Genomic DNA, 26,761 nt, shown 5'->3' on the forward strand with positions numbered 1-26,761 from the left:
CTAACTATATTGTCTTATTGTTAAATAATGTTTCATATTACTTGACCTTTCCAAACTATAAAGGCTGGAGTAATGTCTGTCTTTCTTTTCTCCTTTTTTTTTTTTGTCAACCCCATATAACTCAAATGCGTAATATAGTGTGGTAAACCTATTAGATAATCAAAAACTTTCAACTAGATTAAAAAAAAATGATGCCCACTGATAGAATAAAAAAGAATGCTTTGGTGTTTTTACTTGTCTTCATTTTAAAACAATGATCTTTAAAAAATATTTGGAGTTGTTTCTAAATCAGTTTATCATTTTGATTTTCAGAGTGATCTGATAGAAAGTGTCCATCAACACCAGTAAATTAGCAGATTAAACCTGTGAGGTTGAAAGTTGAATTGATAGTGGCTGACCATATACCATTGTAAGTCTGACAAAGTGATAAATTCTGCTCATCCTCTGAATCATTTTGCCCCAAGGCTAATTATTGGGGAATTTAAAAACAAAATCTTACATTTTTTAAAGTTTTATTGTTAAAAAAGGACTTTCTGTTGTTTCATCTTGTAACTTAATGTGATAAAGCAAAGTGGGTAAACTGTCCCCTATTTACAGATAAGGACAGAGTCTCAAAGTCAAGCAATATGTATGTCCAATGTCACACAACTCTTAAGTGACTGGACCAGATTTAGTCCTAGAAAGCCAGTACTTGGCTCCTAATCCCAGATTCCTCCTGCTATGCCACACCGGCTGTGCTGAGTTGTTACACTCCAGTTTATGAGGAATACCTGGAGTTTACTCAGAATAATGAAAGATGAGACTCCATACATATTGAAGAATTTCTAACCAAAATGCTAATAGGGGAATTACTTATGTTAGATGACTAAACTGTTATTCTGCCTTGTTGAAACTGTACCTTGTACAAAGCAAGGATGAGATTATATTAAATTAGGGCTGCTGTTTTGGCTGGACTTTATTTAAATTTATTCAAGAGCAAGTCAAAGTAAGAAGCACAAAAGCCAGCTTTACGTAAGGAAGTGGCCAGGCTGTCCACATCAGCTGATGGCAATCTGTCCATGTGTAGTGCTTTAGAAGTCTAACCCAGGGGGACAGTCTGCCTGACTCTGATGGGAGAATGAGGACCTGGGCAGATCAAGTCCCTAAAGTCCAACTCTGTTAGTCCTTCCAACCTTGTATTCCTTCAGTCAAGTATCAGTTAACAAATCATTCTAGTTGTAAAAATACAGATGTGTGAATTCTGTTACTGCAATCACTTTGATATCACACTAGAGATGACTTCTTCAAAATAACTAAAATATATAGGTAGAAGTTAACAAAAGGCAGACCAGCTACCCATAAGGAAAAACAAAACAACTCTGAAAATGGAATGGGCTGCCTTCAAAGGGACTAAGTTCTCTTGTCAAGAAGTATTCAAGCAGAGATGAATAACAACCTGTAGGGAGTATAACAGAAGAGAAAAAACCTTCAGCTGTGGAGATGGGTTTTTAAGGTCTCTTCGAATACTGAACCTAAAAAAGTAATCAATTCAATAAAGTACTTTATTAATCTCCTAATATTGGAAGAAAAAACAAAATAAGTCCTAATATTGTACGAACTTGGTTAGGTCATTTAATACCTGTAGCCAGTTTATAAAAAATGTAAAATGAGGTGGAACTAGATGCCTTTAAAGTCACTTCCAACTCTAATTCTCAGTTTTTTAGCTGCTCAAAATAGATGTCCTCCTAAACTCCTATACTAAAGATCATAAACTTCACTCACTCAGGACCTACGTAGACATAAAGGACCTACAGATACATATTTTACATATAAAGCTTAATTATCTGGGTTCTTTAAAAAAGTAATGGGAGTACTTAATACCACTGAACTGTACACTTAAAAATGGTCAAAATAGTAAATTTTATGTTACATTAATTTTACCTCAAATTTTTTTTAAAGCTAAGGGGAATTAGATATAGAAGGTGAAAGTGAGGGAAAATAGCTAAAGTGGGGACATGGAGGCCAAGAACAAAATGTAGCAACTGATATAAGATACAAAAATCCACAGAAGAACAAACCATTCGAAACAGAACCAATCAGAGTATGAGAGAACACCTTACACAAATAAATACATTTTAGTGCAGGGGCCACTAATAGCTTACTACCGCAATGGCCACAGGTTTTTGTAAATCAAGTTCTATTGCAAGACAGCCGTGCCTACTCATTTACCTACTGTCTATAGCTTCTTCACTACAACAGCTGATCTGAATAGTTTTAACAGACCAGATAGCTTGTGAAGCCAAAAATATGTACTATTTGACCCTTCAGAGAAAAGGTTTGCCAACACTTGTCTTAGAACATCACTGTATTTTAGCACAGTATAGTAACACCCCCTTACAGTAAACCTAAGTTGAACAAGAAATGTTAAACTCTATTTTTTATAATATAAATTTTAATATGGCAGAAAAATAGGCAACATTTTCTAAGGAGACTTACGCCGAAAACAGTTTAGAAATTAAAAAGTTTCATGTTTGAGGATAAAAGAGAATACAACTGGATAACGCTGATAAATAGCTGTACAAATCCATTCATAATCTTTTTCATAACTTTTTTCAATGTGAGGATGCTTACTGTTATACATACTAGAAACAGGCTATTAGGATAGCAGACTAGGACAGTAGGGTAGAGATTTACAAATTTAAAATTTAACAGATGTGTTTTCTCTGATGATAGAAGTTATCATAATGAGAAATCTTAAAAGTAACTATAAGGAGGCAAGGAAAAACAACGGCTATTCTCACAAACCACAACTGCTAACATCATTTTGGTTTATTTCCTTCTATTACTTTTTGTAAGCAACTTGAGATCAAACCGCATAGAAAATTTTGTTTTATAACTTTTGACTTAACATTATATTTTCCTATATCCCTAAAAAGTATCTGTATTCATTTTATATTACTGAATAAGAAATTCTCATGTGGATGTACCATAACTGACTTAACCATTCCACTTATGTGGACCACAAGTTTTTCCCCACTTTCCTCTAATAAGCATAATACTGTGCCAAAAATATTAGTGAATAAATCTTTCTACACCTCAGTTTGTTCTGTTAGCCTAGATTCCTAAAAAGGTACAAATATAGTTAAAGTTTTTCTACAGTTTAAAAACTGTTCTTCAGAAAGTCTGTACTCTTTTAATAACTCCCACCAAGAATCTAAGTGCTTATGTCATTCAAAATATCCTCATCAAGGTGACAATTTAAAAATCTTCTTTTGAGGCCTATACCAGAAATTAGTAGGGGAAAAAAAAAAGTCTAAATCCTGAAAGCTATCAATCTTTTGTTCATTATGCAACACTGATAATTCATTGTTTTAAAATAGTACTTCCACTGTAAACATTTCTTCAGAAATCACCAACCAGAGAATACTTCCCAAAGGAAGCCAAGATTAACATTTCCTTCTATTACACTGTAGGTGGTCAGAAAAATCACCAAGCACAGTTCTCAGTCCTATGCACCTGTGTTTCATAACCAAAGCAATTTTATACCTGAGTAGATTCCAGGATAAAATCATAGTAACAGCATCTCTACCTGAAAGCTATTTACCTTATTTAGAGATATCTATATTAGATATATATCTGTTCACTTAGCTTTAAGCATTCCCTTTAGTATCAAATGACTTAACAAGTGAAATGGCACACAAAGGCAATTCCTTGGTTTATACAGGATTTGAAGACTGAGGTCCTTAAAAAATGCAAATCCTACAAGTAGACTTTCAGTTTCTACAGTCATAATTTTTCTTCACCTCAATGTCACAAGAAGGAAGTGGTGCAGCTTTTTACTGATTTTTTTAAAACCTGAAGAAACCCACAAATATCTTCCAACAAATTTCTCTTCAAGGTGACTTTTATCTTTTTCAGACTAAAATTGTGTCTCCCCTCCTCCACCCCACCCCCACTGTTCCCTACATACAAGCCTTCACCAAAAAAGACTGAATTCTATTTGGTAGTCACTTCCTGAGTTAGTTGACTTTTAGGTAGGCAGACTTCTTTGTAAAAACGTAAAGCCTAGAAACAAGAAGCTGAAACTCAAGTAGACTAAACTTCAGGATCTCATTCATGCTCCTTCAGTGAACTACATCTAAGTATTAATTAAGAGCATGCAGTTCATTACAGATTATGTCCAGATATTATCAATAGCTAAATAGATACATGTGGTTTAAAATAAACATTAGGCAGCAAAAAATTTTATGATGTACTTTATGGCTGGCCATTCAAACAAAACTAAAACTCACTGATAACTGTAATCTAGAAAAAAATTTTAATATTGAGGAAATCGCAAATAAGATGACTGAGGGGTTCACTGAGAAGCCCCACACCCAAAATTAAATATATTTTCAATCCTGATTTTAGTTTAAGTGAATTGTAAACATGTTCACTTTTACAAATTAAAAGCAAATGCATTATTAAAGGATCATAACAGAATTTGTCCCCTATTTCAACACAGGTCCTTTCTATTCCAAAATATATTATCTATATTTCCCAAATACTGCTTCAACCTCGTTATCAGTACTATTCTATACAGTAGACCTAATTCAATGTTGCTGAAATGCTTAAGTACTTAATCTTTGAAATTCAATTTGCACAGCATGTGGGGTAACGATTCTTTCCCCCTTGATTTCCACTGATTAAGAATAAATATGAACTACCAAAATAAAATCATATTATCTGAAGCTAGCGGAAATCATTTTTGTTTGCACCTTCTCTTTTAATATATTTCTAACTATATAGATGAACAAACATACAATTACTGCATTATGGGTATGCAGTTTTTAACAGATACTACCAAACTGCCTTCCAAAACAGTTGAATTTATACTACCATCAGCAACGTAAAAGTTCCTATTTCCTATACCTTTGGCATCACTTAATTTAACATCTGCCAATCTGACAGGGGGAAAATGATCTTGTTTTAATGGAATACTTTCAATATTGTAACCTGTATGAATTACCTATTTTCTAAAGAGCATACACGTGCTGATACTTTCGCAGCATGGTCCTTCTTTCTCTTTCCCTTTCTAATTAAACAATAAAATGCCGAAACAAAAAGTAACTTAAAAATATGTGCCCTCTTTCCCACCTGCCAACCCTTCCCAGAGATCCTTCACTAAGACAGAATATACACTTCTGGGTTTTACAGAAATGAAGTATGGCATTCTTGAGAGAGAAGAGACAGTGTGATAAAAACGTTCATGTTGGGCAATAATTGGCATAAAATAAAGGTTAATCAAGAATCTCAAATGCTACATAGCACTGTTTGATATAATGCTCATCCCAGTCCATACTGGTTTTCTGGAAGGAGTGGTATTTTGAAATTAAAACTCTATAATTAATCTTGAAACAACATGCAAAATAGATTGAAATGAGACAAAAGAATGGATATGGAGGTACAGATTTTAAATCTGATGTCATCAGATATGTGGAGATAAATATGAGAACAAAACTTGGATGAAAGATGAACTATTATCTACACGAAGATTAGAGAATATGCCATGGAGAAGGTAGACAAGTGGGAAAGAAGCAAAGGCCTCTCAGCCTCAGGGTTTACCCGTGAGCAAACCCAAAAAGAGCCACAGAACAAGAGAGAACAATTTAAAAAATGAAGACATGCTATAAAGCACAGGAAGCTCAGCTCGGTACTCTGTGACAACCTAGATGGGTGAGATGGGGGGGCTGGGCTGGGAGAGGATACAGGTATACGTATAGCTGATTCACTTCATTGTACAGTGGAAACGAACACAACATTGTGAAGCAATTATATTCCAAAAAAAATACTACTAATAAATTCTGTGAGGAAAAAAAATAAAATAAAATAAAATAAAAAATGAAGAGAGCCATGCAAAGTGGTTTCCAAAATGATGGAATAATAGTAACAAAATTAAATAAGAGCACTGCAGGGAAAACTGAGCAATGAACATTATATTTTTCTGTAAGATATTTAGGACAGTAGTAAAATCTTAACCTTAACCAGTGACCTAAACCAGAATTAAAGTTGGTTGAAGGAGATGGCTAGGATGACAGTGGTTCAAAGAGTCTGACTATGAAAAAAGATAAGAAGATAACTCACTTACATCCTACCTCCTTCCAGAATATAATACGGTATGGTTAGTAAAATATAAAGAAATTTCTCATTTGAGCCTAAAATTCAAAGGCCAATGTCCTTGTAAGGTTTTACAAAAAATGAAGCAATTTTTTAAAATGAGAAATTATACAGTATTTAACAAATGCCCAATATTGTCCTAATAAGCCTTTTACAAAATGTTAACTCATTTAATTTTCACGTGGCTATTTCTTTTAATAATCCTCTATAGAATCTGGCAGAAACCTAAGTGAGTGCTGGCATTCCAGATGGCTTGATGATTCAGGGATGACCTATGCTTTGGAAGCTGAGCATAAGAAAGGATAACAGGATCAGCTGGAACCTTACCTCCCAGAATAAGAGAAATGTTTACCACAAAGTCAAAATGGATGAAGTCAATGGAAGAAAGCTACATTTAAAAACCAGATCATTCAGGAAATAGAACCTTTAACCAGATTAAAAATTTTTTTCACAATCTTGAGGCCAGTGCTCTTAATTTTATAATGCAATTTGGAGATAATTGGGGTTCACTCTTGAAATCCTTGATTGAAAGCTCTCAGGTTTATCATATACCTAGATTGCCCCTAAACCCATCTAGCTATTGCTCCAAACTTTGGTGGCAAAAACAGACTCCTTTGAACTAAGGTAAACAAGGTTTCGTTATTGGCCATTCAAACTCCCAGGGCATCTGAGCAAATATTCTTTTTAAAAAAAAATTTTTTTAAAGTTTATTTTATATATTTAATACTTTTATTAATTTTAATATATTGAGGTTTTTCTGTTTTTTGGGGTTTTTTTAACATCTTTATTGGAGTATAATTGCTTTACAATGGTGTTAGTTTCTGTTTTATAACAAAGTGAATCAGCTATACATAAACATATATCCCCATATCTCCTCCCTCTTGCATCTCCCTCCCACCCTCCCTATCCCACCCCTCTAGGTGGTCACAGAGCACCGAGCTGATCTCCCTGTGCTATGCGGCTGCTTCCCACTAGCTATCTATTTTACATTTGGTAGTGTATGTATGTCCATGCCACTCTCTCACTTCGTCCCAGCCTACCCTTCCCCCTACCTGTGTCCTCAAGTCCATTCTCTACGTCTGCGTCTTTATTCCTGTCCTGCCCCTAGGTTCTTCAGAACCTTTTTTTTTTAATATTCAATATACATGTGTTAGCATACGGTATTTGTTTTTCTCTTTCTGACTTACTTCACTATGCATGACAGACGCTAGGTCCGTCCACCTCACTACAAATAACTCAATTTCGTTTCTTTTTATGGCTGAGTAATACTCCATTCTATATATGTGCCACATCTTCTTTATCCATTCATCTGTCTATGGACACTTACGTTGCTTCCATGTCCTGGCTATTGTAAATAGAGCTGCAATGGACACTGTGATACATGACTCTTTTTGAATTATGGTTTTCTCAGGGTATATGACCAGTAGTGGGATTGAGCAAATATTCTTGAAGGATTCCCTCACTAGACAGGTTTTTTTGGGGGGCTGGGAGGGACAGGATGGGACATTTTTTTATGTAGAGTTGTCAATAAGTATTAGACAAAATAGTGTTTCAAAGTTATTGCTAAGAAATGATTTCTTATTTTGAAGGCAATGGAGCTAGAAGCTTCTGGGAAACATGTAAATCACAAAAGCAGCTCAATTTTCTATCTGACAAAAGGGGAAAAAAGAGGGATACAAGAGCCACTGAAGAGACAGAATGCAAGACATATTTTCAATAGAAAGCCGTTCCCATCATATAACCTTTAAGGACAACTTCTAAATACTAGTAACCTCATTTTTCAATTCTGGGCACCTGAACTTAAACTTGTTACATGCCTGGTAATTCAGATGATGTTAAGTAAGGTAAGTGAGTACCAAATGAAATTAAGCATACACATTCTAGTCTCTCAAGAACATTAAAGAGGTAGAAATTTGACAAAAGTCTAGCTTTTTAGAATGTGAACACATTTGAGTCATCCAACTGAAGATGTTAAATGACCTGCCCACAGTCATAAGGCTACTTTGTGGCACAAAACCATTATCACAGGATATCACAAATTTTGCTCATCACCAAGTGATTTTTTTTTTAAATAACATTTTTCAGTCTGGGAGAACAACTTTAGCTTGGAATGCTTTAGGAAGGTGCCAATTTCAATTACAGGAAACATTAAGCCAGGTCTGAGTCTGAAAGTATAAGAATCACACTTTCAGTTTGACTTAAGATACTATGGGGCTGGAAAAAGCAATGTAAGTAGAAGGGAAGCAAAACAGGTCACATAACGTCAGTGCAAAGTCAGAAAAATAGCAGGATATAAAGAAAGCAGGCAGGTAAATTTTTACCTACAGTGAGAAAACAAAGTTTGCGTCCATTTATATTAACTCAAGACAAAATATCCAGGAAATTGCCTCACATACTGAGTAGGAAAAACCAATTTTGTTTTAAAACTCAACTGCTGTGCGGAATAGATGAGTTAACACCCTATCACTATTTATGTAAGCCACAAACGCTACTTAATTCGGGTTTTTTCAGAGTTAGCGTCACATTTCATCTTGGCTATTTTGAGTTGTATTTTCAAAAATTCGCCCATCTTATGGAAGATGTCAGGCCAAAGCTGGTCCCCAGTGCCAACAGGTGGTCTGTACTCCGTGCCCAGTCTCCTCGGCCACATGACCCTTTTCCTCCTAATCTCCTTTCGGAAACGTTATTTCCGGTGCCCCAGATGGCTCTACACACGCCTGAAGAAGCCACTCCAGAAATATTCAGAATACTCTGCTACGTTAGGCTTCCAAAGAGACGGTGGCAGAGGTGGAAGGAGGGCAGGCAGAGAGGAAACTCGAGCCTAGAAAAGCAGCGAGTCAGGAAGGCACACGCTTTGCCCATCGCCTGACTCCGAAATGTCACTCGGTGATGTTCGTGGGGCACCACCCACCAAGAGCTGGGCGGGCGGCCAGGCGCTGCAGCCCGGAGCCGGGGCGCTGAGCACGCGGCGTGGGCCGGGCTGCCACAGCTCCAGAGCCGGGGCGGGGGTTGGGGGTGGCAGACGGGCCCCTCCGGCCCCTTGGCTGCTCCACCCGGCGGCGGGGAAGGGAAGTGAGGGCCGAGCGAGGGGCTCAGGCGGGGAAGGCGCGGGCGGGGCCGGGCCTAATCACATGGCGCAGGCTGCGCAGACCGCCCGGCATCTCTTTCTTCCTCCTTCTCGAACCTCCGCTCCCATCCCGCCCCACCGCAAGCCCCTCCCGGGCCCGGGCCCCACGCGGGACAAGGCCTCCTGCGCCTCGCGGAGACACTCACTTTTCGCCTGAAGCCACCAGCTCCTTGCCCTCGCTGTTGCCGAACCCGTCTGTCTCCCCCGGGCCGTCCTTGGGGTCGGACGCCGGCGGGGCCGCGGGCGGCGACGCCCCGGGCTGCGGCTGCTGCGGTGGCGGCGGCTGCTGCTGCTGTGGCTGCTGAGTGCCCCCCTTGCCCAGCTCCTGCAGAATCTCCGAGGGGGAGCTGGACAGGCCCCTCACGAGGGGCCCCGCCGGCCGGCCACCCCCGCCCCACCACGGGTAGAGCCGCGCGGCGGCCGCCGGGCCCGCTCGTCCCTCGCCCCGGGGGCGCCGGCACAGGGTGGCGAGGGGCTGCGCCCGCCTCAGAACCGCGCAGGCGGCGGCGGGCGGGCGAAGGAGCAGGTCCCGCAGCATCGCCGAGCCTCGCAGCCGCATCATGCCGCCGGGTCCGTCAGTACCCGCTCAACAGGGGAGGATGCTCCGGACGTGGGCGGGCGCTCTCCTCCGGGAACTTGGTCTCCGGCGGGACGGCCAGAGGGCAAAAAAGGGCAGGGACAGTGAGGTGGGTGTGGTTCCGGCTGCAGCTCCCACAAGCTCCGCCACCGCTGCCGCTGCAGCTGCTTCTGAGGCTGCCCGCGACCGCTTCTCACACCGTGGAGGACTCCGCACTGAGGCTGAGGCGCAGGGGCGGGCCCGAGACATTCGGCGCTCACCCTCCCGGGGGCGGGAGGACGCCGGCGGCCTGCCCCCTTCGCCTGCTCCGATTAGCTCAGATCCCCGACCTCGCTTCTGATTGGTGACTGGAGCAGTCAAATTTCTCTCGGCGCCCGGTGCGCGGAGAGTCGTGCGGAGGACTGGCGGGGGACGGGGAAGGGGAGGAGTCAAACTGACGTGTGAGGCAGGGCAGCCAGGCAGGGCTCCGGAGTAGCCCTTTCCTTCTCGCTTCGTCAGCACCGAGAGTGCCCTCGTTGGGAACGGGGGCCTTAGCGGTCTCGTCATTTACGAAGCGGATGGGCTCCTGGACTCTGGGGCCTCGAACTGTTTCGAAGACTGATGGGCAAAAGCCCCTGCAGCCCAGGGGCTGGCGGTCAGGGGGCTTGGCCGGGGCTGGAGTTTGGCCGTCGGAGCTCGGCTGGTCAAAGCTTGCCGCTGGTCCCCGCTATCCGGTAAGGGCGTGTGGCGACGCCTCTGAGGGCCGCGGACCCGCGGCGGCAGCCCCAGACGAGCTTGTCCCTCTCCCAAATGTTACATTTACTTGAAACTTTCCATGGTTGGCGACTGTCCAGGTGTGAAGTGTTTTGGAAAAAATGAGCAAAATCCTTTCAGCTATGCGACTTAGCCATTTGGAGGATTGGAGTTCGGGGGACCTCAAAGAGAGAGGGGGAAATTCCAGAACACGACAGCTTTCCTTTTTAAAAATTGCTTTTTAAAATGCAAAGTTGTAGACACTTTCCTACTTTAAAGCTGCTTCATCGTTGTAAAATAGAAGCATACGGATACTGGTTCTCTAAATCGTTTTCAGCCTAGTATCACTTTATCCATTTATCCTTTTGGACCTGTAGGAAAAGAGTTCCAAGGCGGTGATAAACTCTGAATTTTTCTTTAAGCCTACATGTACAGTTCACGCCAAAAAAACAAAAAACAAACAAAAAAACGAAAAACACAGACTTTAGATGATATCCTGAAGCAATTAGGTTTAAATGCATGGATTCACAAAGGTTACTGGGATAATTTTTATGAAACAGGAAGGGTGTGTGAGGTGCATCGTTAACTGATCATCAGATTTAGTAATCATCATCTTAAAATATTGCACTAGATTAGTAATTAGGAAATCTGGTTGTACCTACAGGTTATGTGACCTTTGGCATGTCACAGGCTTTCCATGTTTAAGTTTTTTCTATCTACTCTTTAACCAGAAGAACATGGAAAAAGCTGTACGTGTAGAGCACTTAACCACATTTTTTAAAGACAATTGCAAATTATTTAGAGGGCTTTTATTACTACTTAATGTTACCTGTCACTAAATTTGGTAAGAGTCAAAGTAACAATATATTCAGGAAAAGGAACATTAAGTTTTGGAGGAAAGGTAACATACTACATCTGCCTAACATTTCCCGTCTGACTTATCAAAGACATGAACTTGAATATTGTTCCATCTCTTAGATATAACTAGTTAAAGGACTGCCTCCTTTCTCTCAGCCACATCCAAGCTATTGACAGATCCAATTATTATTTTCCTCCTGCTTTTTCTCTTAGTTTCTCTAATTTTCCTATGAAAATTCTTTCCAGTGTTTAAGGGTTTAAATACTTTATAGTATACTTAACAAACGTAGAAAGTAAACCTAGTAAAAGATAATTTTTTAGAGTTTCAACTTTCAAGGATGAGCTGGTGAGAATGGACTGATGTTACTCCTGAGATTTAGAAGAACTTCGAGTCCGCTGAAATTTAACCCCTTGTTTGAGAAGACCAATAAAAAGTTAGCAAGTTGAAACTACTATAAATTGAATTAAAATGTGACTCATTAATAGTTTAATTTGATTATTTTCTTCATCTTATATAATTTTTTAAATCTTTAGTGATTTTTTAAATCAAATACAACTTTGGAACTATGAGTTGGAGTTAATTACTATTTCCATTAGGTTAATTATTCACCTATTGAGTCATATAATCATATAAAATAAAGTCTATCACTGTACAAGCATTTTATGCACATACAGTAGTCTACCAAAATTCCTACAAATAGAAAATGGCTCTTCAGATTAACATGTGGCTGGGTTGTCAGAGCTACTCTTAGACTTCCTCTTTGCTACTAGATACGTGCAGCTATCCTACAATAGGTTGTGGTCTCATAGCCATTGAGAAGGTAGTCAATCATAGAAAGGAAATATTGGAATTTTTGCACTTTGTATTTATTCTAACTAGAAGAACAGTTCCTGAGCTTCTGTGTTCTTTTGAAGATTAGAAAAGGCTAATGTTTCAAGATGGTAATGTAACCTATATATAAGTTCCAGATCTTGCCCTTTGTAAAAACTAAAAGGGTATTATCACAAAAACTAAAGAGAAAATAATTCTCCTTTGACTAACAGCTTAAAAGAGTTGCCTAAGTTTTTTAGGTTTGTTGGTTTGTTTGAAATTCTTCTGTTTAGAGAATAGAGTAAGGTTCAGGAAACCTCTAAACAAGCTTCTGCTACTACTTCCCTTTTCTTGGTTTCCTGCTTTAACTGGCCAACTTCCTAGCCTCGCTGATAAACTCTGCCAAACATAACTTATTTTTCCAAAGCTGAATTTAGATCTTTATTAAAGTATTATAAATCCCTCATCTATAAAATGGGGATAATATTGGTATCATATCTCATAGGGTTGTTGTATTAAATGAATCAATACATGTAAAGCACTTGGAACAATGATAGTTGCACTCTATAAGTGTTAGCTATAATTATTATTTTTCCATGAGTGAATAAATTTTGTTGTGCAATGTGATTAGTTGCCACATCTATTATTGAAAAGGCAAACTGGGAATTGTTTTAAACCATCTAATCATAAAATAGCATTTAAGAAGAAGCTAGCTCCCTAAAATGAGATCATTTTCTTCATTTTTAGAAAACAAACCAATAATTTCCAAAGTATCTTAAAATAGAGAGAGACTGCTGCAAAGACAGATTAAGCAAAGCTGGGCTCAGTGCCCAACGTACCAGCTACTTACAAATAACTAAAAAAAAAAGTAGTAAACAAAGAATTGCTAGACCAAAAAAAAAAAAAAAAAAAAAGCTGGCCTGAATATACATGTCACATACAGTTAAGGCTAAAAATCTATCCTTTGCCATCTATGTAAAGTAAAATGAACTTCTGTGCCTTGCAACATCACACAAAAATGGCAAGAGAGATTTTAATCACATCTGAAGAGACTATTTGCATGGTCTCATTTAAAATACTAACTATATGAAATTCTTTTTGAAGGTCCCCTGATGGCTGGGATGGAAGTGCAGTGGTAATCAGTCATTTTTCTTCATTCAGAGTGATATGGTAAAGATTTCAGTTAGTTCAGTTTATAAATTAATATTGTTTAGACTTAGATCACAATTACATGCATGGGGCCTCCAGATATTTATTGATTTTTTCAAAGTGATTTTAATTTCTTATTTTTTTGTAGATTCATAGAAAATATTAAATTGGACTAAATCCCATCCTAGATATCAGAAGGTCTTACTTGTATATTAGCAAAACCTAAAAAAGTTTTGATTTTACAAGTATCCTAAAAGTCAGTCAAAAGGATACCTATTTGACTATGAAAACAACCTCTGTGGTGGATTGTATTACTGTTCCCAAATATTTTTGTCCCTCTCAATGGGAGGTCTTTACTTCCTCACCTTGTTGAATGGCAGGCTTGGCCTTATGCCTTTGTTCAACGAAATGTGAATGGAAGTGATGTAGGCCACTGCTGAGCAGATAATGTGAGTCATCACTTGGTTCTATCATCTCTCTTTTCCTTTTGGTACATGAACAGCAGCTTCCAAAGAGGGGATGATTCCTTCACCTGGGTCCCAGATTGATGGAACAAAGCTGAAGATGACTGTGGTTGACAAACAACATGAAGAGAAATAAACCTTACTGTAAGTAATTTCAACTTGGGCATTATTACCATAGAATGACTTAGGTTGACTGATATATCATCCAACTTGAATGAAAATTTGGCAGCCATGAGACTAATATTGATAACAAAGGGTATTTGAGAACTCTGAAAGATAGGCAGTCGTCCTCTAGAGCAGTGGTCCCAAACCTTTTTGGCACTAGGGACTGGTTTCTTGGAAGACAGTTTTTCCATGTGTGCGGGGGGGAAGGTTCAGGCGGTAATGTGAACGATGGAGAGTGATGGGGAGTGGCAGATGAAGTTTCGCTCGCTCACCTGCCGCTCACCTCCTGTGCGGCCTGGTTCCTAACAGGCTGTGGACCAGTACCTGTCTGCAGCCTGCGGGTTTGGGACCCCTGCTCTAGAGCAGTTGAAACTGAGAACCACTGAGAGGACAGTCAGAATAGGCATATTCAGAATAGGCGTTCTCTTTCAGGGATGATTAAAACCAAAGTTCAGCTAGGAGATGTTTGATATATATATATATTTGGACACTTTGGGGAAAATTAACAGTGGTTTGAAGTATGAGCTCCATATCAATTATGCTATGTTGGTTTTATGCTCTGAAATCTAATGTTGGTTCCACATCTGAAATTTGTCACATTTTCTAAGCCCTGGAAAAGAAAAATGAACCTGGGCTTTTGTCACTTTATGCTCATCAAATGGTAAGATCATATTACCAGTTTGGAAAACAATTACTGAACCCTGCTGAAATCATTATTTATGGAGCTAAATCCAAAATTCAGACATTTGGGAAAATAGCATCAGAGTCCACAGCAATGTATTTTGATGTTCTGAGGTGAAGAGAAATCAGTATTCATTCTCTGTAAAGAGCAGGTTCCTTCAAATTATCTTTACTTTTCAAGCATCTGACATCTACAGTTAGCATGTGAGTCCCTCTGTCTAATTATAAGTCGCAAGAGGCAACTCTACAAAAGAAAGGTTGACTTGTGATAGCACTGCTTCTCATAGTGACAACACCATGTGGTATGTTCTGACGCAGAGCTTTATTCATATGCACCCAGATAGTACAACAAACAAATGGTGTGATGTATAAAAAAAATCTCTGTAGAAACAATCTAAACGTTTATCAGTAGGAGAATGGATTAAAATGATGTGATATTTCTACATAATGAGATAAAATATATTATTTAAAATGAATGATCCCCAGTATCATGTATTAAAGTGGATAAGTTTCAAAAACAAATTACAGATGGATATGTATTTTATGATACCATGATTATAAAATTGTAAAATGTACAAAACAATATATTATTTATAGATGTATACATATGTGGTTTCCAAAGTTTCAAATGTGCATAAGAATGATAAACATCTAATTCAGTGCACTGGTTATTATCTCTGGGTATGTAAAATGGGGAATGGGATTGAAGAAATGTACAAAGAGCTTCAACTGTAATGAATGAACTGTCTGTAATGACTGAATTTTTAATTTAATTTTATTTATTTTTGGCTGCATTGGGTCTTCGTTGCTGTGCGCAGCCTTTCTCTAGTTGCAGCAAGTGGGGGCTACTCTTTGTTGCGGTGTGCAGGCTTCTCTCATTGCGGTGGCTTCTCTTGCTGCGGAGCACGGGCTCTAGGCTCGCCGGCTTCAGTAGCTGTGGCACGTGGGCTCAGTAGTTGTGGCTTGCAAGCTCTAGGGTGCAGGCTCAGTAGTTGTGGCGCACAGGCTTAGCTGATCCTCAGCATATGGGATATTCCAAGACCAGGGCTCGAACCCGTGTCCCCTGCATTGGCAGGCAGGTTCTTAACCACTGTGCCACCAGGGAAGTCCCTGTAATGACTGAATTTTTAAATAATAATTTTTTAAATCTGAAGTGAATATGGTACCGTGATAATTGATACACAGGTGTTTGTTATATTCTCTTTTTCTCTGTGGTTGAAATATTTCCTAATTAAAGAAATGAAGCTTTGTTATAATGTTGAAAGCCATTACTTTTCTCTAAAAATTATAAGTGTAGAAAATATTACAAATCCAGTATTCAATTTTTAATGTTCCCTTTTAAAACCTTTTTTAATTTTGCCTAACCAATGCTGGGTGATACAAGTAGTAGGCATATATTTACCTTGTAAATATAGTTCAGGTGTGCAACCAACAAACAATATCCTTGAACTAAAGGCTTTACAAAAGGTACAAATGACTAATATTTAACTGAAAAACCTATATAAAAAATTATCTGGTTCTTGACTATATCAAACATAAATATGAAAGCAATTCTTTAATTAATACAATATGAATAAAAGTACATCCTTTTTTCCTTTGAATTTAAAGAAGTTATTTATCTTTGTAACATTCCTGTTGGGGACAGGTGTTAATTGTTAAATTTTATGGCTATAGAAATTATAAGTTAATAAGATAACGCAGCTAATTAATAATACAGTTGGCAAAGACATGCCCTACAGCAAGATGTGGCCCTTGCCCTCCTTTCTTTTGAACCATTGAAGAAATGCCTACAAGAGATATGCTCATTGGTGCAAAAGCACCGCATGGCTCTTAAAAATCTTTAAGAGTAATTTCCCCAGTGAGAGGCTCCGTAAGTAACTTGAGTAAAGCAGACCAGGTTAATATGTTAGGGAATGATGAAGCCCAGTAAGGTGGAATCGGAATGGTCTGTCTAAAGGGGCAGTAGTTAATCCACTCCAGCCAATTTTAGCTAAGTGGAATGCAGGCACATTTAGATAAACCTTTGGATTCTTTAAGATAATACAGAAATATGATTTTAAGAAATAAACAAAATTATCTGACTTTTAAATGCAGCTCATTCAATTTTCTTTTAACACTGTGCTAGTCAAACAAAACATCTACAAGAATAATTTGGCGCATGGGCCATCATGTTTCCAACTCTGCCCAGAACAATCAGATGATGATAGCAATATAACATTTTTGAGGTTTATTCCTGGAGCAGATTCTACTCCAGACCATTAGTCCTAGCCAGTCATGGAAATTCCATTTCCCTTGAAATTGCTGCAGCTATCTTAGTACCAGGAGAGAGCCAGCCTTAAGGCAAACCCAACACGCCAAGGCCAACAGAGTGGAGAGATAGAAAGAATCTGGAATCTCCATGATATTCATGGGCTACTGACTCAACCAACTCTGATGCCTTCCCTCCTTAGTTACACGTGATACATTTCTTTAGTATTTAAACCATCTTGGATCTGGGTTTCCATTAAGACAACCTGACTGATTCAAAATCACATTATAGAAGACTCTTTCTCTGTGTTTATCTTTCTCTTTGCCCTGAGTGCAATTTATCAAACCTTTTTCTCTCTCATTTTTTAACCCCACTAAATTATATTATCTATGTTTTAACCTATTTACATATTATATGACTCCCCCAATTGTTTGGGGACCATATACGATACCCTTGCATGATTTAAAATAAAGGGATGGAGTTAGAGATACAGTAAGCATTAAGGAGCCTGCCCCAACCTTCAGTTTGGATCCTGAATCACTTCTATAACTCTAGATTTGCTTCCCTTCTATCCCAGCAAAAAATACTGAGACATATTAAGACAACCAACTTTACCTTTTTGCTAAACTAGACTTCTCTACCTGTTTCTGATTGGTTAGTGTTTGAACCTTAACTTGCTGTTATTTATTCTTGACAAAATGATCAATTTTCCTTGGCTTAACCAACTTTCCTCCTTGGAGTCTTTCCTTACACCATTCTTATCACCTTATATGTCCTAAGCCCCTTTCTCTATCCATCAAAATTCCACTGACCCTTCAAGCTCCCCACCATATATCTTCATGGTGCTCTCCAATTTCTTACATAATAGCCTTTTGCCTCATAACAAGCCATTTGAGATGGGCAGGTACATACAGTCTCATTTTGCAGGTGAGAAAATTGACACAAACATTAAATAATCTGTTCAACATTTTAGTGATTGCCTTAAAAGTACCACATATTTCTTGACTCTATCCTTACTATTACCCCTTACCATTCCCATCTGGATATACCTTCTGTTTCCTAAGAACTCAGCTCAAATATTGTCTCCTCTTCAAAGCCTTCCTTGACCTCTCTGGGAAGAGTTCAAGGGTTCTTTCACTCTATATCAGGGCTTATTTGGTAATATATTCATTATTCTATTACTCTAATTATTCATGTTCACCTCTGTCCCAACTGGACAGGATAATTTAAATTTTTTAGCTTTCAACATATCCACTATCATTTTGAATAATATCATTTTCAATAACATAATTGAGGCTGTTTAATATAACATAGGAGTTTATTAACTAGAAAATAAAAGAAATATATTAGAACAAATAAAACTTTCACAATTTTATTTGAATCTTGAGTAAATTCCTTCCCTATTATATTATACAAAGAGGAGGATGCTTATTAAAAATTCAAACTGCAAAAGGACTTTATAAGCACCCTGTTTTTTAGTGACTGTCTACCTGTGCCAACCACCGTACGGGAGCTTAGATTACACAGATGAATAAGACATAGTCTTTTGGTCTAAGGAGGGTCTAAGGAGGTAGATGAAACACAGATACATAAAGTCCTAATTAAAATACAGTATTCTGGATGCCATAAATATTATGTATATATGTATATTCAATGGATAAAGATGATATAAAATAAGTTCTTTCAGGGAGATTTTGGAATATTCTAGAAAGTAGGTGATATTTGCCAGATAGAAACTCAGGTGTAAGAGGTTAACAAGGGCATTCTGTCAAGAACGAAAAAGAGTGAAGTTAAATGGTAGGTTCAGGGAATTACCAGAGCAATCTGGTGTGGTATTATTAACACTCTCCACTAAATACTTCCAGTCTCCTCCTGTGTAGGACTGCATGTCCCTGCTCCCTAGAAGTTGGATGTATCCATGCAGCTTGCTTTGGCCAGGGAAATGTGATTATAAGCTTAAAAAGCCAATGCATAATTTTTTACTATCTCTTTCCCTATGCCATTCTAACTATTAATGCTTAAAGCTGGTGGCTGCTGTCTACCTAGGTCTCTGAGTTCAGAGAAAGAAACTGTTACTTTAAGCTTCTCTGCTTTTGGGGCTGCCCTTTCCTGATTGATCCATCTAATATGAGAGGAAGGTAGGAGAAAGAGCATTGGATCATAGAGAAGCCAGTCCTACTGGCAGCACGTAGAAAGGTCAGCCTATAAAATGACCATTTACCTAAAAGTGTTTGCACAAAATATTTGAATCAGTGAATTCATGTAAACATGTTTTATGCTTTTTCAGTTAAATTCCACTTCTGACTAGCTGTTCTTATTTCCACAACTAACTCTGAAGCTGACAAATGTAATTTGAATCAAGAAATAGGTGTCTTCATAATCCATCTTTACTTAATCTCACAGTTACATAATAACTGACTTATTCCCATCAGTGTTCCAGATGCAGAAAAAAGTATCCAGAGGCATCTGCCGCCTTGATATATATTAGCTACACTTGGTGATTAGGACTGGATGCTAGTACATTTCTACTGCAAGAGGCATGGTACAAAGGAAAATGCTTACAATTTTGGAGGGGGACAGGCTTATGTATTAATTCCAGCATGGTGTAGTGCCTTCACACAGTACTGTCTTCATGGATTTTACCTCCCAGCTAAAACTGATTCATTTTAACAGGGGTTTGTAGAAATAATGTCTTAATCCAAGAGAGTGACTAAAATAGTGAGAACTTGACATCTCGTGATAGGCAAAAACAGGAGGACTTTGTGTTAGTAAGCACGTGAGCTTTGCTAACATACTACCTGAAAGGAGGAGCTAAGAAGATAGTATATACTGTATAGGTAAGTTTATAGGAAGAGAAAATGAGGTCTAAAAAGGTCTAGATGTGAAGGGGTATCCTAAGCTGTAAGCATGTAAGGCCAAGGGCCCATGAATAGGTTGGGATACACATCTTAAGACACCAGAAACACTAAGAGGAAAACCAAAGGGAGAGGATGGGGAAAAAAGACAATGACTCTGGAGATAAACTTAGTTTCCTTCATAATGTTGTTTTTCCTAAGTAATTTGTGACATAGGCCAAAGGAAATGCCTCAAGTGTTTATACTTGGGATCTGCCCAAATATTGAGAGGAAAATCAAGTCCTTGTACAGTAAGAAATACAATAAATAAATTTTAAGTCTAATTTTGAAGACTTAAATTTGTGGTTCATTATTAAAAAGTGTAAAAATGTATATGGGTCTCTAAAGTCTTTCTGAACTGAGAGTCAGGCAAGTAGAATCTAGCTTGAGCCTGGCCATTGCATCCCTGGTGGACCTAGGAAGTCCCTTGATCTGTCACTGCCTCAGTTGCCTCGTGGGAAGATTAGCCTAAGTGACCTTAAATATGCCTCCGTGAACTGTGATTCTGAGCACTGGTTACAAGCAGTTGTGGCTCTTATCTAGAGATTATTAGTCACTTACTGATGAAATCTCATGTCTATTTTTTTCCAACAGATATTATGGGAATTGCAGGTGATACATTATAAATATCAAACAAGGTTATAGAATGTTTCAAGTCCAGTCACCAGACAAAACTTATAAGGAGCCTAGCATATAGCAGTTTTGCAAGAGCAATGAAGGGTTCACACACCTTTTGCTTAATAATCAAAGATTTTTAAAGGAACGGTATGAGAAGGGACAAAGGCATACACAGCTAAGAACCTCAGGGCCTGGGTAGGAACTTGTCCCAGTGTGTGGAACAGTGTCCCTGTAACCTGGTTGGTACAACTTCAATCTCGATGGATTTTCCCCCAGTGGTAGACATTATCAGAATGTGAAGGCAACTATATTCAAGGGTAATTCATGTACTGTGTAGCCGGCTGACATTCACACTCATGGCAGGGGGCTCTGTAGTCACTCAGTGTGCACGTGCTCACTGTCGTTAGAGGCAGCTGTTGCCTCTAAGAGCCCTGCAGACTCTTCCAACAGTCTCCAGGACAGTATTTTGGTGCAAACCTTAGTGTGTGCTTTCAGAGAATCATTAGCGAAAGGAGATAACCAGAAGTAAATAGAAAGCAGGTGGACTGGTACAAATGGTGTTGCAAAAATACTTTTCAAGTCAATTACTGTAGGCTTTTTTTTTTTGTACTTTTTAAGGGGATGGGATATCTAGGCTCCACTTATCTCTAAATAATAAAACTTTTCACTCCTAGCAACCACTTCCTGGAAAACAACCTGACAAAAAGATCAAAACAGTGAAAAGAGGTCTTTCGCATATTTAACAATGATAAGAGAGGTTTTAAGAGCAGAATCCTATAATAGCTTCAATCGTACGGCTATATCCACTATCTCCCAGATGAACAGCCAGGGTCAGGAATACCCTTGCTGAAAAAAAACATGTATTAACCTTTCTGTGATCACTGCATTCTGGATATGACTATCAACTACCTACAGACTTTTATGAGGAAACAATCATTGGATTTTATTGGCTGTAAAGTAAGCCCTATGCATTCACTGCACAATAATAAGACAAATTGCACTCATTTCCTTGCTTCTCCCTGTGCTATGCTGGGCAGTTTATATAATCTCAAAGGGCCTCTCAGTCCCCTTACTTGTAACATGAAGATGCTAACACCCACTCTGGGGGGCTGTTGTGAGAATTAAGTGAGTAATGCATGTGTATTGTTCAGGGAGAGGCCCACGAAGAAATTCAACAGATGTTAGCTCCTTGTCCCTTGCAGTTCATTTCTATCCAGAAGGCAGAGTGATCTCCTTAAACTATAAATCAGATCATGTTACTCTCCAGCTTAAAACCGTTAATGGCTTCCCATTACCCTTAGGATAAAATTAAAAATTTGCAATCTTCCTTAGAAGGCCTCCTTGGCTCTACCTAAACTGTAGCTGCATCTTCAGCCAGTCTCCCACTGAGGTTTATGCTCTGGCCACAGCTGCCTTCTTTCAAGTCTTCAAATAAGCCAGACCTATCTCATGGCTCCTGCATGGTAGTAGTACAAGGGGAGAGTTGGGGGGCTTTATCTTTTATCTTTTAATATTCTATTCATCAAGCCCATCTTTTCTTTGATATGCACAATTGATATTTTAAAAATCTATGTAAAATGCTATGCAAAAACAGCTTGTACCCCACCACTCAGAGTCAAATCACTGCCTCTAAGGCCCTCCTAAATTGTAATTTGGGAACTGTCACTGCTTCTGCACGTGCTGTTCCCTCTGCCTGAAACCCTCACCTTTCCTCTTTGTTGCTGGTGAAATCTTACTCTTTAGGTCTCAGCTTAAATGTCACCAAGTCAAATATGCTTGCTTGTTAAGAACTCTCAGAGCTCCTGTTCTTTTCTTTCAAGAAAATGGATAATCCTATGTGACTATTTCTCTCCTACTGGACTCTAAGGTTCATAAGGGCCAGGATAGCACGGCTACTTCATTCAAGGCCGTAGTCTGACATAGAGAAGGGATGTGGGAAATGCTTTTTGCTGATGTTAAAGATTTACTAACTAATAAAGTCCACCCAAAGGTATAGCAGAAGGTCTGACCCTGACATGAAAAATTGAAGAGTAGTACTCCAGCCATCCTGATGTCAAATTTTGAGGGTCCTTCTTGAGTCAACATGCAGGAGCAAAAGAGAAAGAAAATGCCTCCATCAAAGACTGTACCTTTGTACCCTGGGATCTTTCTACTTCCTCTTTAACTCACTTCCTTTCTTCCATCCTGTTCACTGCACTTCAACAGATGGTTCTGCAGCAAAACTAAACTTTACGTAGAAAGAGGGATTTGAGAAGGAGGAAGTGCAGAGGCCACCAACTATGAACAGAAGAGATAAGCCATGAGTACTGCCTCAAGGCATTCCCTCTCCCGAGCTCTCAGCAGAAAAGACCCTGCCAGGTATATCTTTGTACCTTGCTTCTAGTCTGTGTCACATGTGCTTTGGATCATTTATCAATGAGCTAAGCTACCTGTTTTAGTTTCCTGAGTTGTGCTTTTGCATAGGTCTCTGAAGAGAAGTAGTAATATCCTTTTCTGTTTGGATTCCAGATTTGGCCCCATGTTTGTTTTAGTCATGACAGCACACTTTATAGCCTGCCACCTCTTCCAACAACTCAGGATGCTTTTATAGGAGACCCTGTCTTCCCTCCCTTCCTTCCATGATACTTAATGAAATGTCCCTAAGTGCCAAAGACAGTGCTAGGTACTATCCCTTCTGCATTCTCTGGCCTTGGCAGTCTATCTAGATTGACAGTCTCTCCTGCATTATCTTATCCATTTTGAGTCTTCACTCCTATCTAGCTTTGATTTTTCTTTAAGGTTCCTCTCCCCAGCCTGGTCTCACATCATCCTTTAGACTATCCCTGTTTGGAAACTCCCAATGTGGAAGGTAGGTCCTAGGGAAGTTCTTGGAGAGATTTCCATGTCTGTGTTTAAATATATATTACCACTTAACCACCCGGTCGGAGGCTCCTCTGAGTGAGGACCCGAGGCCCTTCCTCTGAAGTGTGAGAACACAGTGGCATCTGCTTTGTCAGGGCCCTTTGTATTTTAAGTTTGCTCAGAATTTCTATCCTTCCATTAGTTGAGATGGCCACATATTCTGGTCTTTGTCTCCAAAATTCTACTATGTGTCTTGCCTACTGAATAAGATAAACAGAATCAGAACAGTCATGGTGTCAATTATCTATTTTTTATACTGTATTTCATTTGCTTTCTTTGCCCCCTTCACTCCAACTTTCTATGGCAGTTTTCCCTCGCTACATTAAAAATAGCTTTCTGGAAACTTTCATGGAAATTCTTGTGTATAATAGTGTGAATTTAAGAAATCATCTTCCAGGCAGATATCTTTAAGTTTTATCTTTACAGAGTTTAAGGTTTTGGCATTCAGCTGCTTAAACCCCTATAAAGAAATTTCATCCCATAGTGTCTTTGTCTCCTCTAAAAATCACACCCCAGAAGATCTGTCTATTCCACCCATAAGTGAGCCCTGCCCTGTCCCGATGTTCCAAACCCTCCCCTTTGGGTTCTAACAGTCACCTCAATTCTCAGGGCACATTCCTCCTCTGCTCCTATTTACAGAAACTACCCACTTGAGTCCTAATCTTGCAAAACCAAGCAAACTGCCCAGGAGATGAGAATGGGGAGAGACCATAGTCTGTAGCCTGTGGTTTTATTTAGTTAGCAAAGACTAACTTCAGAAAGGTGTCGGTGCTTCTAGTCACACATTTTCTACACTTTGGCACAACCCCTCATCTTGCAGGAGCGTCAGTAGGGAGAAAAGAGGCTAAGAAATCTCTCCATACTGTGCCTAAACACCATGGATTCAGATGTATTATGTCTAGTCCAAAAAAGTACAGAAGTGTAGAATCATAGAGGTGAGAAGGCAGGGACTTGAGAAATATAGCCCACTCCCCTATCTGTTCGTGAACCCCTCTAACATTCCTCAAATTGGCCATCCAGCCACAGTTTTAAAAAAAAGATTTTTAAAATAATAATGAGCCTAATTCTAAAACCCTAATCAGTATTTCTCAAAGAATGCTTTGCAGACAGCCTGCATCAGAATCACCTGGGTGCTACTGATGGGTCCTTGGGCTCTACCCTAGTTGGACAGAATCCTAGACTCTGGGGGCAGGGTGCAGGGGGAGTCTGTACCCCCAGGTGTTTCTTGTGCATGCTAAAGTCTGAGACCCTGCATTCTAACAGGGATCTGCTGAGGCAGATTTACCGGGGCTGGAGAAAGACTTTTTGTGCCTTGAGTGGAGCAGTCCGTGCCTGCAGGCATTTTCACAAGAATGTGGTAAAACAGCTGCTACAAACCTACCCTCAACATTTTTTTCCACATCACACTCAGGGCAGCCAAGAGCAGTTATGAAGCTGGCAGATGCATAGGTTTCTACTTCCCGATGAAGATGAAGAAAAGAAGCCATTCCCTGTACCAAGGAGAGGGAGACTGAGCAGAATATTACCATCGCACTTAGTGCTGGTGAAATCATGTTCCAGGCCCTCTGGCAGTATATCTAGGCAACCATACTAAGGGAAAAGGTTTGAACATTAATGACAGTCTGGAGAAACTGTGATTTATAAGGAAGCATAAGTAAATGCATCTAGGCCATGTGGAGCATATTATAGTCAGTTTGTTCAAAAAACCAGAACACAGGACGCGAAAAGGAAAACTATGAAAGTAATTTAGCTACAATTCAAAGTATAGTACAACAAGCCTTAATAGTTTAACCATTTCAACAAAACAGCGTATTTTTAGAACAAGGAGGGCAGTGCAGCTCTCCCTATGGGGGAGGCCCGTGTTGAGCATTCCAGAAAACCACGGAGCCTCTGAGCTCAGTATACAAGGGTCGGCTGTGTTGAAAATGCAAGAGCCAGAAATGACACATACCAAGCAGATGACCAAAAACTGACCAAAAGCTAACCAAGAAAGAACAGAGAAATCCATTCTTCTTTCTCCTAGAGAGGAAAAAGTGTCACACTGCACCTCTCTTAACCTCCTTCCACCTCCCTCCCTGAAGAAAGAGCATTAGACTAGGAATCAGAAAACCTAGATTCTAATCCTGGCTCTGCTACTCTATGATTTTAACCACCAAATTTAATATTCCCAGCTCGTCATTTCTTCACCTAGATGTAATAGGATGTCTTGACTAGAATGTACTTTAAAATTTGTGAACTTTTTTGTGTGTGTTTTTGGTTTCTACAAATAAATATTCATTCATCTTTCATGTGAACTGTTTCTTTGTTTTAGGAAGAAAATAAACAGAATGGTTTCTTTTAGTTACACAAAAAAAGAGCAAGTACCGTTAACCTGAATGGGACGTTAAACACTATGGTTTGGTAAGGGAAATGGCTGATTGTGTAGCCTTGGGCTAGATTTCTATCTCCAAGTCCCCTGTGAGTGTGTGTGTTCACGTTTACTTGTATTTCAGTGGTAGGGAAAGAAAACATTTTTCTTGGAAGCATATAAACAGAATAGGGAACACACAGAGAATGCTGCTTCTCCCTTCTGTTGAGACAAGTTTTTGTTTAAAGGTGATAGAGGAAGAAATTCTATTTTGAGAGACACTGGGTGCTAGCAATGGGGGTCTTGGAGACCAGTTGACTGTAGAGGGGGGCTTTCTCCCACCTTCCATGGCTCTGCTGGGTAAAGGCAGAATTAGGAGTGGCATCCCTGACATGCATCATGCTTAACAGTCTTTAGCAGTAGTGGCAGCAGTTTTCTTAAGGAAGCTTCAGTTGCAGTGGACATTGGCAAGAGGGAACCCAAGTAGGAGAGGAGAGACTTGATGTGTCTCTCCATGTGAGGCACCCCTGTCGGTGACTCTCAGAAAATAACAGGGAGAAGATTTTCAAGTTGGTAGGAGTAGTGTGTGAAGTACAGCTATCATACAAGAGTTGTATTGGTGGCATTCGAGGTAAGCTTTGTATAGGCTCAGCAGCGCTGCTCAATATACACTGGCTGGCCTGCTGTGCAGAGCTGCCTGAAGAGAATTAGGGCCTGGGGACAGGATTATTTGACACCCAGATATGATGGTTTTGCTCATCTTACATAACTTGCTTGCCTCTGGGAATCTGGGGAGCCAACATATAAATCCTGTGATCCTCCCATCATTGTAGGATTAACTCCTCCTTAAATTCTACTAGTTGCTGCCTTGTTACTTCCTCTGTTATAGCCCATTTAGTAGTGAATGGAATGACCTGTGGCCCTTTTCTCCACTAGAGGGCAGAGGCTTGTCTTATGGAAGCCTCTATCTCCTGGTACAATGCCTCACTCCTACCAGGCACTCAATAAATAAACCCAGGTCTTAGAGACCTAGATTTGCAGTTCAGTGCCATGT

The 26,761-nt window shown here is 39.4% G+C and overlaps 2 protein-coding genes, 1 long non-coding RNA gene and 1 pseudogene across 6 annotated transcripts in view; 1 reads left to right on the forward strand and 3 right to left on the reverse strand.

Moving 5' to 3' along the window:
• Nucleotides 1–10,057, reverse strand: part of GLS (glutaminase) — a 79,978-nt gene extending 69,921 nt beyond the window's left edge. For 2 of the 3 annotated variants that reach the window (XM_082397361.1, XM_082397362.1), the window contains exon 1: nt 9,409–10,056. In XM_082397361.1, the coding sequence (XP_082253487.1) occupies nt 9,409–9,824 (416 nt within the window). In that variant the 5' untranslated portion in view covers nt 9,825–10,056. Of the gene's footprint in view, nt 1–9,408 lie in introns of all 3 variants that reach the window. The other variant, XM_082397360.1, reaches the window with a different exon arrangement.
• Nucleotides 1–26,761, reverse strand: part of LOC309631221 (endonuclease V pseudogene) — a 434,994-nt pseudogene that overhangs the window by 290,696 nt on the left and 117,537 nt on the right. The gene's annotated exons all lie outside the window — the stretch shown is intronic.
• On the reverse strand, nt 9,849–13,997 carry LOC309631230 (uncharacterized protein; the record flags this gene model as incomplete). The annotated part of the gene is made up of 2 exons (XM_082397467.1): nt 13,884–13,997; nt 9,849–10,545 (listed from the first exon to the last, which is right to left on the reverse strand). Exon 2 carries the CDS (start codon nt 10,383–10,385, stop codon nt 9,849–9,851), a length of 537 nt encoding a protein of 178 aa, XP_082253593.1. The 5' UTR covers nt 10,386–10,545; nt 13,884–13,997.
• The window catches only part of LOC309631254, a 276,030-nt gene continuing 263,159 nt past the window's right edge, over nt 13,891–26,761 (forward strand). Inside the window, exon 1 of the long non-coding RNA XR_014246146.1 lies at nt 13,891–13,997. This is a non-coding gene — a long non-coding RNA (uncharacterized lncRNA). The remainder of the gene's footprint in view (nt 13,998–26,761) is intronic.

The sequence above is a fragment of the Balaenoptera borealis genome (genome assembly GCF_965194805.1).
Source record: "Balaenoptera borealis genome assembly, chromosome: 6".
NCBI lineage: Eukaryota > Metazoa > Chordata > Mammalia > Artiodactyla > Balaenopteridae > Balaenoptera > Balaenoptera borealis.